The 13378-nt window shown below is 34.0% G+C and overlaps 1 protein-coding gene across 1 annotated transcript; it reads left to right on the forward strand.

Annotated features, from left to right (window-relative positions):
- Window positions 3183–3829, forward strand: LOC107632938 (putative protein TPRXL). Its single transcript, XM_016336582.1, has 2 exons — window positions 3183–3455; window positions 3548–3829. The coding sequence occupies exons 1-2, from the start codon at window positions 3183–3185 to the stop codon at window positions 3827–3829; spliced, it is 555 nt and encodes a 184-aa protein (XP_016192068.1).

Consider the following 13378-nt stretch of genomic DNA (forward strand, 5'->3'; position numbering starts at 1 on the left):
CATGGAGTCTCTGAACCTGTGTTTTATGAGAACACAGAACTAGCATCATCCAAATACAAGGAGTTAATAGTGCTACCAGACCCTATTCCACATTCATACCCTACTATCAATGTCACAGCCAATACAATTTCTACCACATCACCACAAATTCCAACTTCAGAACCAATACGCACCACCATTCCTACTCTAACAATAATCCCCACAACTATGCCTACTAGTAAAGGTATTTCAGGACTAAAGCATAAGACTCACATTACTACAACTTCTGTTAGGTCCACCAAATCACCACCCAAAAAATGGCAGCACCCACTACTGCTGCTCCCACTGTTAAGTCCACCCCACCACCAAAAACAATGGCCAAATCCACAGTTGCTACTAGTATTAAGCCCAACCCACCACTAAAAAGAATGGGCCAGTCCACTGCTGCTCCTACTACCAAGCCCAACCCACCACCAAAGTCAATGACCCAGCCCACTTCAAAACCTCTAACAAGATCATCATCACAAAAATCAAGGAGGTCTGATATACCAAAGAAAGGCCCTCAAAAAGTAAAAAGTGCAGCATCACATGCAAGGAGGCCTTTAACAAGATCAGCTACAACTGGAACTTTTGGAAGAGCATCTATTAAGGGAAAGAATTCCGAAACTGTGTTTGTGAGCTTGTCTAGTGAGGAAGAATCTTCAGACAGCCATGACAGTTATGACAGTGTAAAGGACAAACCGTATAAGCCTACTGGTGATGATGTCTCTAGTGAGAAAAAAGAAGTGGTTGTGAAGAGATCAATTGAAAAGAAGAGTGATGTTAAAAAAAGGACTACAACAGATAAGAAAGAAGTTAATGAAAAGAGTTCAGTTATGCTTGAGGATGATGGTCTTGTATGTGCAGACTCGGGGTCTGAAGATGATGAATTCTTTTTTGGCCCAATTCCTAAGGTTGGTGAAATTGCAGCATATTATGATGCTCAAGATGGAGCTTATGATGAATCTGATGGTGGAGAGTCTTGGCACTCTGAGGAAATGAAGACTCCACTGAACTCTGAGAATGAGTTAGAGGAGGTTGATTCAGATGAGGTGTTTTCGGTGTTTAGGAAAGGAGGAAGGTTTGGTGAGCTTAAACTAGAGGTTGGAATGAAATTTAATTTGAAGATAGAATTCAAGGAGGCTGTTCGTGAGTACTGTATCTAGGAGGGAAGGCAGATCTGGTGGAAGAAGAATGACAATTTAAGGATGAGGGCTGTATGTAAGGGAGAGGACTGTAGCTGGCTTGTATATGCTTCCAGGGACAGTGAGGGTAATTACTGGCAGATCAAGACATTTATGGATGATCACACTTTTCCTAGAGAGACTAAGAACAGGCTAGCTAATAGGAAGTGGCTGGGTTGCAAACTGGTTAGGAAATTAAGAAAATATCCCAACCTTAAACATTATGAAGCTGCACAGTACTTTAAGAGCAAGTGCGACTTGGATCTCAACAAGTTTTCACTGACAAGGGCTCTAGGGGATGCTGCTGCCCAGTATGGTATAGTTAGGGATTACGGGTTGACATTACTGAAAACTAATCCTGGATCCACTGTTAGTATTGGTGTTAGACCTCATCCCAATCCTGATGAAAATCCAACTTTTGATAGGATGTACATTTGCCTTGATGGGTGTAAAAGAGGGTTCAAGGCTGGCTGTAGACCTCTTATAGGGTTGGATAGAGCATTTCTAAAAACACCATATGGTGGTCAAATTCTCTCTGTGATTAGTCAAGACGCAAACATTTATGTGATTGCTTATGCAATAGTGTCCATCGAAAACACGGAGAATTGGCGATGGTTTCTGAAATTGCTGCACCAAGACTTGGGTGATTACAAACAACATGGTTGGTGTTTTATTTCAGACATGCAAAAGGTATTGTTGTTGTTTATTGATAGATATCTTAAATAATGGTAGTGATTCTTAGATATACCTGCTCAGTAGTAAATCCTTTTACTGTTGTCTATTGTTGTTTATTGGTTTATACACATAAATATGTTTACTGCTATTTAGATCAATTTAGTAATTGTTATATAAATTGAATGCTGCATAGTTGATGGTTGCTTTATAGGGGGTAGTATCTGTTTACTCTACTGAAGGGGCAAGTTGATGTCACTTACACAACTTTAGGGACCACTCTGAGTTCATTAAAATAACATTAGGGACCTTTTTGAGGCTCGATATGAAACTTTGTTACTAGATTTTTTAGTTTGCAGGGTCTTATCCATGCAGTTCAGGATGTGTTCACAAATGTCCATCACAGATTCTGTGTATGGCATTTATGGAGAAACTTCAACAAACAGTGAAAGGATAATCAGCTTAGAGGTTTGCTTTGGGAGTGTGCAAGGTCTACGACTCAAGAAGGATTCGTCGAAGGGATGAAAAAATTGGAAAATGTAAATAAGGATGCTTGGACTTATCTATGCAAATGGCCAAAGAATTCATTGAGCAGCGCATTCTTCAGCAGTGCACCTAAAATGGACAACATCTGCAATAATGCATGTGAGGTTTTCAACACACGGATCAAAGAACCTAGAGTCAAGCCTATTATCACACTATTGGAGGAGATCAGGATGTATGCCATGAGATCTATAGCCAGAAACAAGGTGAAGTTGAGGAACAATGACGGGATCCTAACTCCAATACAGAGAAGCAGGTTGGAAAAGATAAGAAAAAAATAAAAAAAATTGGGTTTCCATGTGGTCTGGTAATGCAGATTATGAAATATTTGAAGTTCTTGGGTGGCCTACAAATATGGCTGTGGACTTGGGCAAGAGATCATGCACCTGTGGTTTTTGGCAACTAAGTGGTATGGTTTTTTATGCATATTTTTTAATTTTTTTTATTTTTGATTTGCAGTTAGAATTTTGTTTATGTATGGTTGTGATGTTCTGTGTAGGGATGCCATGTGTGCATGCATGTGCCGCTTTGGCCAGGGCTGCTAGAAGGCTAGATGAATTCTGTCATCACTGGTTGACAATGGAAGCATACAACAACACCTATGCCTTCCATATAAATCCAATTCCTGGTCAGGCACTATGAGAGAAATTACCACATAATAGACCTCAAGCACCAAAGTTCAAGAAGAAGCCAGGGCCAATTAAGAAGAAAAGAAGAAAGGATGCTAATGAGGAGTCAAGTAGAGACAAGAAGCAGAAGACTTCCATGAAACGAGTTTATAAAAAAGGACATTGTCGCTATTGTGGTGAAACAAGTCACACAAAGAGGAACTGTCGTAAGAGGGCCGTTGACGAAGAATCAGCTACTGTGATGGCTGCTGTTGTTGCTAATGCTGATGCTAATGGAGGTGAGGTCAACAATTCTGCTCCAACTGCTGCTGTAAATGGTGGTGATGCCCCAGCTATGTCACAAGATCAGGTCGAGATTCAGCTTGATCTTAGTCAGCCTATTTTGTCAGAAACTGATGACTCGCAACAGGTTGGTAATATTACTTACCCGTATATATACACGTATATTCTACTCTTTTAAATTTTCTTAGTCACATTAAATTTTTGGTGTTTCATACATAGGTGCAACCACCTCCTGTTCAGCCATCCGAACTGTCTCCTAAGAGAAAGTTGTCCACACCCAAGAAGAACAGTCCATCAACAAGCATACCCACTGCTACCACCCAACCAACCAGCACCCCATCCGCAAGCACTCCATCTACTCCATCTGCAAGTGCTCCATCTGCAAGCACTCTCCTAATAAGCAGTCAGCCTGCAAGCACTGAAACAGCAAGCAATCTACCAGAAATCACAATGAGATTTGTGCCTAATCCTGGATTCAAGCCACCCAGAACCAAGAATTAATGACTTAGATTATTATATTTAAGGACAGTATGGTGTCTTTATTTGTCTGTTTGGGTGAAGTAATCTACTGTGTATGCTTTCTTACTTACAATTCTAGTGTTGGAGATTGAAAACTTATGACACTTATGTTTTGAAAACTCTGATATAATTGGTGACTATTGTTCTGGCTTTATAATACCTTATTTTGGATGTAATCACTACATTATGAAATATGAATTATGACTTTCTTGAAGAGATCTGTGTCAGATTTTTGGTTTTATTTTGTACTCTTATATGCAATTAAGATGTATTTCAAACACTATCAATTCCCATTTTATTGACAAGAACTATATTTTGGATGAATAAATTGGTAGTTCACATTGTTTCTCCAATTTCCAAAATATGCAAGCACACTAGTCTCAATCACTTTAATTTTTATTTCTTTCAAACAAACTGACAGGTACAACTACAGCAACAACATGATCATCTCATTTGTTTCTTCTCAGATACAATTGGCTAAATTGCCTATCTAACTTTAAGACAAGAACAGCTACTGTAACCAGCAGCATAAATACAAACACCAAAACTCCACCCACTTTTAGAACCCTAACTTCAGACTCTAATCTTCCAAGTTTCCAAGCAAACTTCATCTTCCATTCTTTATTGTCAATTGAAGGGCTTGCTCTACCATCACATGTCATCACATCTTCTTTAAGAATTTTATCAATCCACAGAAATAACCCACACCACTTCTTGCCTGCAGTCTGCACCAAGGTAAAAGAATCAACTAAATTTATATCCAGAGTTACAGCAAACAACAACAACAACAACTGCTTACATTGTAGTTTAGGCAACCCACAAACGGTATCCCTAGATTAGAATCCGTCGTTGACCATCGCAGCACTGGTCTCAAACCGCATTCACACCATTCTGGCAAACGTGAATCCTTGTTCCTATTCATTCTTCTCATGATGCTTCCAAACGATCGTGGGTTGTTCGAGCTCCCAGCAGTGTTGCTCATGCTAGCCATTGCGGTATGGGTATCAAGATGCTGAAGAGAACCAACAGAAGAGACCAGAAGAGAAGAGAAGGGGCACTGGAGATTGATCTTCAAATTTGGGAATTAGGGATTTTAAACTTCGAATTAGGGACCAAATTGAGTCAACAAAATTCGTTCATCCACCTCAGCTAGCCGTTAGCGTTGCCAGCGTGTCAACACGTTAGCCAGATCAGCTTTCCGGTCACGCCAGCTGGAGGAAATGTGCCGAAAGAACAACACTGGGTCTCGGTGTTTAACTTCAGGTACCAATTTGGGTAATTATTAAATTCAGGGACTACTATGAAGCACGAGTGTAACTTCAGGGACCACTTTGATGCTTAGCTCTATCTTCACCTATCGGCACGTTTTTGAAGGGTAGCCAAAGCCAAACTAATGGGCACGCTTTAAAAGCGTGGCGATATGTTCACTTTTTGGCACGCTTTTAAAGCATGGCTATGGGATAATATATATGGCTACCCTTTTAAGCATGGCAATAGATAAAAGCGTGGTGAAAAATAAAGCGTGCCAATAGATTGACAAAAGTGTGATGATAGAGCAACCGGCACCCTGGTAGATCTGACCCTTTCAAAAGCATGCCGATAGCTCAAAAAGCGTGGTGAAAAGTTATCGGCACGCTTTTTTACACTTTTCGGCACGCTTTAAAAGCGTGGCAAAAGGCTTATTTTCTTGTAGTGCGATGCCTGAACCCCTCATCAGTCTCCCAATGAACTAACAAGGCTGCTGAGTAGGCTAATGAATGGTAGGAAGCGGCATCGTTGCTATAGACGGAGGCACATAGTTGGGGTTAGGAACCATGATGAACGGCTGGTTCGCTAAACCGCAACCTGTGATGTCACCGGGGGTGATCAGGGTAGAGGGAGAGGATCCAGAAGTCCCGGAGGTATAGGAAGAAACCCTCCCTCTACCTTGACCACAGCTACGACCATGACCAGTAGCCTGATGATCCGGAAGACCTCTACCTGTCGTCATGTCCGAAATAGCATACCAATTAACAGAAATTCAAAACAACAAATCAATGCTATTCAACAGTAAGTTCAACATTAAGTCAATGCTATTCAAACAAATTTCAACAAATTCAACATATTCAATACAAAATCAGCAGCATTATCCATCAATTTCATCAATTTCCAACACTTTCAACAATATAAACACAAACTAATAATCCTAAAACTAACCTATATTAACCTCCTAAACTCAATATACTTGGAAAATTCTACCCTATTGCATGACTAGCCAAAGGCATAAGCACATGCTTATTAAAGCATCAATATCATCATCACAGAAACTATAGACTCATCCTAAATTTTCAATTCAACGATAAATTCAATATACTTGGCAAAAGAACAAAAGATTTACATCAACAAAAGATTTAGCTAAGTAATTTTTTAAGCAAAACAACAAATTCAACCAAATTTCAGCAATTATTTAATAAAACAAATAGTCTTTTAACATTAATTCATTCAAATTCAACATATTCAATACAAAATCAATAGCATTATCCATCAATTCAGTCATTTTTCAACACTTTCAGCAATATAACACAAACTAATAATCCTAAAACTAACCTATCTTAACCATCTAAAATCTACTAAAATAAAAAGATTAACTCTAACTAAATTAACTAACTAAAATTAGAATAATGAAAAAACTAACCAAAACATAATTTGAATAAGAAAGAAAAAGAGTCTAAAGAAACTTGGAATGCAGAATTAGGAGAGAATTAAGAAAAGGTGAAGATGTAGCGGCATTATGACGTTGCCGGAGCTAGAGGAAGCAGAAGGATGGTCGCCGAAGGCTGGGGAAGTTGCCGAAGGCTGGTGGGCAGCGACAGCGCGATGATGGTGGGGGTGACCGTGGTTTAACGGTGCAAGGAGAAAGGAGAAGAGGGGAAGAAGGAGAAGAAGGGAGGTGTCGGCGGTGGGTTGACAGCGACGGAGAGGAAGCTCTGACGGTGGTGGCGGTAGCAGACGGTGGTGAGTGAGAGAGTGGGTAAATCTGAAATGAGGGGGAAGAGGGTTTGTGATTTGAATTTACGTCATGTTACCATCGGATTTACCGTCGAAAAAATCTGACGGTAAACAGTTACGGGTCACTAAAACGCAGCGTTTCGCTAATTATTGTTACCGTCGGATCCAATTTAATTTTTTCCTCCAAATATTAATTACCGGCGGATTTACCATCAGAAACTAAAATCCTCCAGTAATTACTTAATCTTACGAATTCAACGTTGTTGCCAACGGTAAATCCGCCACTACTCTGCGACACTAAATCCAACGGTAAATTCAACAGTACTCAGCGTTTTTTTTTGTAGTGATATATTATACAAATTTGTAACAAAAATTTTAATTATTAAATTAATTAATATATATTTTATACAAGTAATTAATTTAATATATAGTTGATTTTGATAATAATAATAATAATAATAATAATAATAATAATAATAATAATAATAATAATAATAATAGTAATAATAATAATCCGTTAGTTATAACTCGGTTTAAAAGAAACTTATGAACTCGGAATCTAAACAAAGTCAAATAACCACGTGCTAATCTAAAACCAGCGCAAGAATCTCTCTGCAAATCTCTCTAAACAAACTCAAATGAGTTGCTAAAATGTAGTTATCGGATAATTAGCTAAAATTCCTTAAAATAGTTACGAAAATATCAATAATCACTCCAAAACACAACAATTTTATAAATATAACTGACTCATTAAATTAGAGGTACATGATTAACTTTAAATATTATCTCTACGTACTACTTTATATTTATTAACTTGAACATTAGAATATCTTTGTAAGTATTATTACCGCTGTTCTTAAAAGAGCTGACAAATAACTCATCTACTCCAAAAAAAGTGAGTTCGAACGTTGATTAAAACGAGCTATATTTTAGAATTGGCTACTCACTGCAGGAACAATAATAATAATATGATAATATCTTTCGCTGGCCGTGCATAACGCATGTTGTTGCTCACATATTATATACACTCAGAAATAATGAGATTTTCAAATTTCTACCAATGAAAACAATATTATTGAAGGATTTGTTTATAATCTACGGACATTTAGCCTTTTGCTTGCTTGCCAACTTTATCCCTTTTCCATAATTTAGGTTACTAATAAATTTAAGGGAAATGCTACTTGTACAATAAAATTCAGTTTTTATTCAGCCTTTAAATTTAATATTTTATTATTTTAATTTTTTAATTAATTATATTTCTTATTTTTAAGGAACTACTTTTATTTTAAATATTTATTACCGTAAAATTTATAACCACTTGCAATACATTAATTTTTTGCAAACTAAACCATAAAATTCGTAACAACTTTTCGTGTACTAACTTTTAAAAAATCAGTGAAGTTTTTAAAATCAATTAAACTCACTTCAATTATTTTTTTTATTCAAAACATTCAAAATTCATGTCAAAAACACATCTAAAATTAAATAAACAACATAAACACATTCAAAATTAGGTATTAACACATCTAAATTATTCTCATTGTAGTTCTAAATTACATATTGAATACAGAAAAAATTAAACTCAAATACACATTCAAAATTATAAGAATGCACTCTAAATATTTTATCAACACATCCAAAACTCATGTAAAAAAAAACTTATATATGTACATAAGAACATAATGAACAACATAAACACATCTAAAATTAAGTATTGACACATCTAAATTAGGTTAACATTACAACTCCCAAATCAAACATACGAGTGAAAAAAATTATAATCACAAATACATTTAAAAAAATACAGATACTTCCAATATTATACATAAATTTAAAAAAATAGAATTTTTTATTAAGCGAAAAAAAAGGATAACATATCTTCATGAATGAACTCAACCAAATTTTTTTAGAATTTTGTAAGCAGAAATACCAGAGACAGAAGGAGTGCAACGTGGGGGAAGAGACAATGGGAGGCGCGGGAGAAGGGGGCGGTTGTGCGTGGCGCGAGGGAGGAGACCAGGGACGGAGAGGAGCCCATCGATGGAGGAGGCGCAGGGGTGTACGCAAGGGAAGTGCGCGTCGCGGGGAGGAATGCGTTGCCGAAGGAGGAGATCGTCGCAGAGGAGTGTCCAACGCGGGAGAAGACGAAAACGGCCACAGATGAGGAGGGAGAAGCGATGCAGCTCTTGATCTTTACGAAGCGAAGATTTTACTAGTGATTTAAGATAGTTTAAGATTTATTTTAGAATTTTAAATTCGAAATTTTGAATTCTAACTAATTTGATTTTTGGATGTGTATTTAAATTGTAATATATTAATAATTAAATATATTAAATCTGAAACAGAAATTTAAAATTGAAATTGAAATTTTAAATTTTAGTTTTATTTAGTTTGTATTTTGAATGTGTATTTAATTTTAAAAAGATACTAAATCTATTTATAATTTTTAAATGCGATTGTTTTTTTTTTAAATCATTGTAATAAAAGACTGAATATTATACAACTTTTAAAGGATACCTAGTTGAATTGTTTTAAATTATGTTTATGAGTGATTGTTGTTATTCTTAGTAGGAGCTGGCTGTGTGATGATGGCAAAAGTATAGAGTTTAATAAGAAATTGTGAATTGTGCTAATAGTGGATGGAGGCTGTGAAGCGTAAGAAATGGTGGAGTAATGGTGATGATAGATAATGATGGTGGTGAAGGGCAGTAGTGGGTGACATTGATGGTAACGATGGAAAGAGAAAAGTAAAGATGATGATGATAAAAGTTAAGGGTAGAATTAAAAAATAAAATGTTGATTAACCATTGACAGTTAACAAATTAACAGTAAGGATAAATTATTATAATAAAAGACTGAATATTGTACCACTTTTAAAGGATATATAGTTGAATTGAATTTAAATAAAGATAAATTAGCCAATGAAAATGAGTTAAAATGGAATTATAATTTGGTGGTAGCTAAGGGAATGTAAACACTTGGATTTGCACATGTAATCAAACAAAACCATGTTTGGATAGGACTAATTATTGGATATACCTTGAAATACGTGCACGCAAGGCCAACTATGCCAAAGCAATTTTGTCTAGCTTGCACTACCATTTAATTCTCCAAAAACACCTGTGACACTTCCTTTATTTAAATTTTATAAAGAGATTTACGTGTAAATGTATAATAATCCAACCACTAAATCCGATCCCCACACAAATAGTTCAACTACGTACATTCTAAAGAATATAGATAAACATAATTATTAGAAACAAGTGTATCTCATGAAGAACATGCAATAATTAGTGTGTAACAAGAAACATATAAAAAAGCAAAGGAAAAGAGTACTGCTCATATATAAAATTGGTGCCGAACACACCTAAAACTAAAAGCAAAGAAAAAGAGAAAAAATGTCCATACAAACATAAAAGCAAGTTGAAGAATGAAGGTGACTAGTGGAACTTAAATAGGATATCACGATAGAAATAACGAAGCATAAGAAGGAACATCACTATATCGCAATTTTCATGTGTGCTTGTCTTTTGTTTCTTATCTAAAAGAAGATAATTAGCTTTCTTATATTCCACTTTTATCTTTCTTTTTTTTCCTAGCGCCCCTTTAATGTGATAGGGGAGGGATAGATGATCGTAGGGCTACCTCTAATTAACTTTTGTGGTAGTATTATATATATTCTCTTCTATGCTATTGCTAGCTATAGATTAAATTTAATTTAATTAGTTGTTAACCAAATCACATTTAGGGATCGCAAGAGGCATAATGAGGAATCCAATGAAAAATTGCTAGTTATTCCGGAAGTATTGCTATTACGTCTATTGTAATTGTAATTATTTTTTTAAAAAATTAGAGGTCCTAATTTTGAAGAAAAATCACAATATAATGTCCAGTTTTATAGCAAGATTCCACGTTTCAATATTTTCCTTTGTATGTATGTATGTATAAATCAATGTGAATGAGATAGATGCTTATGATATTGTCTAAGAGCTGAGCAAGCTGCTCATCACGCGGATTATTCAATTTTGTGTCGGCATTCGTTTTTGTGACGAAAGAAGACAAATGAACAAGGACAACCCAAGAATAATAACACGCTAATTAATGAGCATGGTGCATGGATTAAATTAAAGAAAATCCTAGTACCACAGCTAGGGTTTGTTTACTTAAGCAATCCAAAATTAATAATTAATTATAAAATTTACTATTTACTTTTCTTGTCATTTATATATATAATAGGAGTATTTTAGTCATTTTTTTATAATAAAGGTATTGTAGTCATTTTTTATAAAAAATAATATTAATTTAGACCATTCAAGATTTAATGCACTATTTTTTTCGGTCAAATTAATTTGTCTGCTCTAATTTTGACAAAAATAACACGATTTAATCGATTATATATGTTAAATTTTAATTACTAAAAAATATCTTTAAAAAAAACGTATTAGACATCTTTATTTGAGCGACTCTCTTAATGAATTTTTATTGAAATATAATATGAAATTGACAGCTGAACACTGAATCTAATAAAAGGTACTAAGTTATATATAAGGAAAAATTAGTGTAATACAATAAAATTCTTAATAATAATATTCAAATATTATTGGTAAAATCATTTGTGACTGTTAAAATAGGAAAAGGGACTGTACAGATGGGAGGAAAGGTTGGTGTGGTGCGTGCGGTGGAGACTAAATAGAGAGAAAAGACATTGCACCTTCGACAAAGATTTTGCAGTGTGCAATGATAAAGCCATATCAATACCTAGCTATATAGCAATAATGCATGCCTACCTACCTTATTCTGGTCATTCCCTCATCATATCCTCATTAGTTTAATTAATACACTGTACTATTTTATCAATGCAATGTTCTTATTTGGATAATAAGAACATGGAAACCAGTGACGGAATTATAATCAATTGATTGTTTCCATGCCTTTGAGTTTTCCTAATCTTAATTGCTCGAAATTTAAGGGATTTGCTTGTTTGCTATCAGGTGCTGATAACATCAAAATGCCATTTCAGAGAATGTTTGTCCGGAATAGACAGTGAAATTTAATCATTATTTTAACTGCTTTATTTTATTTGCGGTTGATACAGTTTGCCGTATGATTAAGTGATTATTCCCTCTTCGGTACGGTTGATGTTTATAACTACAATTTAGAGATCAAGAGTTCACGGCAATATGAAGTTTTAATTTTAATTTGTAGAAATTTTAGGCCATGTATTTAACAGTTTTATTTTCATTTCTTTTCCTTTAATTAAAAGGAAACGAAAAATGAAAGTATGTATTTGATTAGTTTTTCCCCACTATATGTTAGTCATAAAACAGTTGGTTATATATATAAGGACTTGTTCTAATATCATGTCAAAAACTATATATTTCTTATAAATTTAAAAGAATTTGGATCCTTTAAATTTTGAATTTTTATTTTAGAGGGTAAAGTGTGATTTTTTACCATTGAATGATTTTTCTCTTATATTTACTCTTGGTCTCACTTATAAAATAAATGATGAGAGATGACATTTACTCTTTAAAGTAAAATTCAAAATTTAGAGAATCGAAATCTAATTTTAAGAGTTAGATATATAGAGATACATGATTAATAAATGAGTGTTGACTTTAAACTATATTTATTATAAATTTAAAGAGTTAGATATATAAAAATACATGAGTAATAAATAAGTGTTGACTTGTATAATATCATTTTTAATTAATTTTACATCTTATTGAATTATGATTAAACAAAAAATAAAACTGAAATATTTTCAATTAGCTAGGGTCTATGTTTACTTAAAGGTTTCAATTTTTTTTTTTTGTTGGTGACTAAAGGATTCAAATTAATTTCACGTCATTTACACCGTTTTGATTCTAGAATAACGCCCCTAACAAATTACTATTTGATAGAATCTTGCTTTTGTTCGCGTTTTAATTAGATTCCAATAATTTTACCGAAGAAACAAACGTTGGAATGACATGCTTTAGATTTGACCTTTTTGTTAACTTGTTACACAAATTCAAGAAAACTTAATTAAAGTATCCGAACACTTGAAGTCACTGCGAGAGTAACTATATATCATCCTCACAAAATGACTAATAATGGACTCGTTGACGGTATTATCAAGTCATTTTTTGGTCAATGATAGAATCCTTAACCAAGTATTTTCCGTTGACCTAAGTTTATATATGAATTTTTTTCAACGCACTAGGCATCATGGCGAGAAAAAGAAAATGGATATAGAATTGAAAGTTAACTGTGAAGCTAAGTAAAGTTGGATGCTTCATAAAAAGGTTATTCCAATATAATAACTCAATAGAGTGTGTAATATTATTTATTTAAGTAAAGTAATAAATAAATTTTGAGAATTTATATTTTAAATAAATTAGTCTCTAAAAAAATTATTAATAAAATTTTTTATATTTGTTATTTTAAAAAATTTTATTAATATTTTTTTTAGAGACTAATTTATTTTAAATATAAATTGTTATTTTAAAAAAATTTATTAATATTTTTTAAGAATTAATTTATCTAAAGTATAAATTATTA

The sequence above is a fragment of the Arachis ipaensis genome, chromosome B03, assembly GCF_000816755.2.
Source record: "Arachis ipaensis cultivar K30076 chromosome B03, Araip1.1, whole genome shotgun sequence".
NCBI classification, from domain to species: Eukaryota; Viridiplantae; Streptophyta; class Magnoliopsida; order Fabales; family Fabaceae; genus Arachis; species Arachis ipaensis.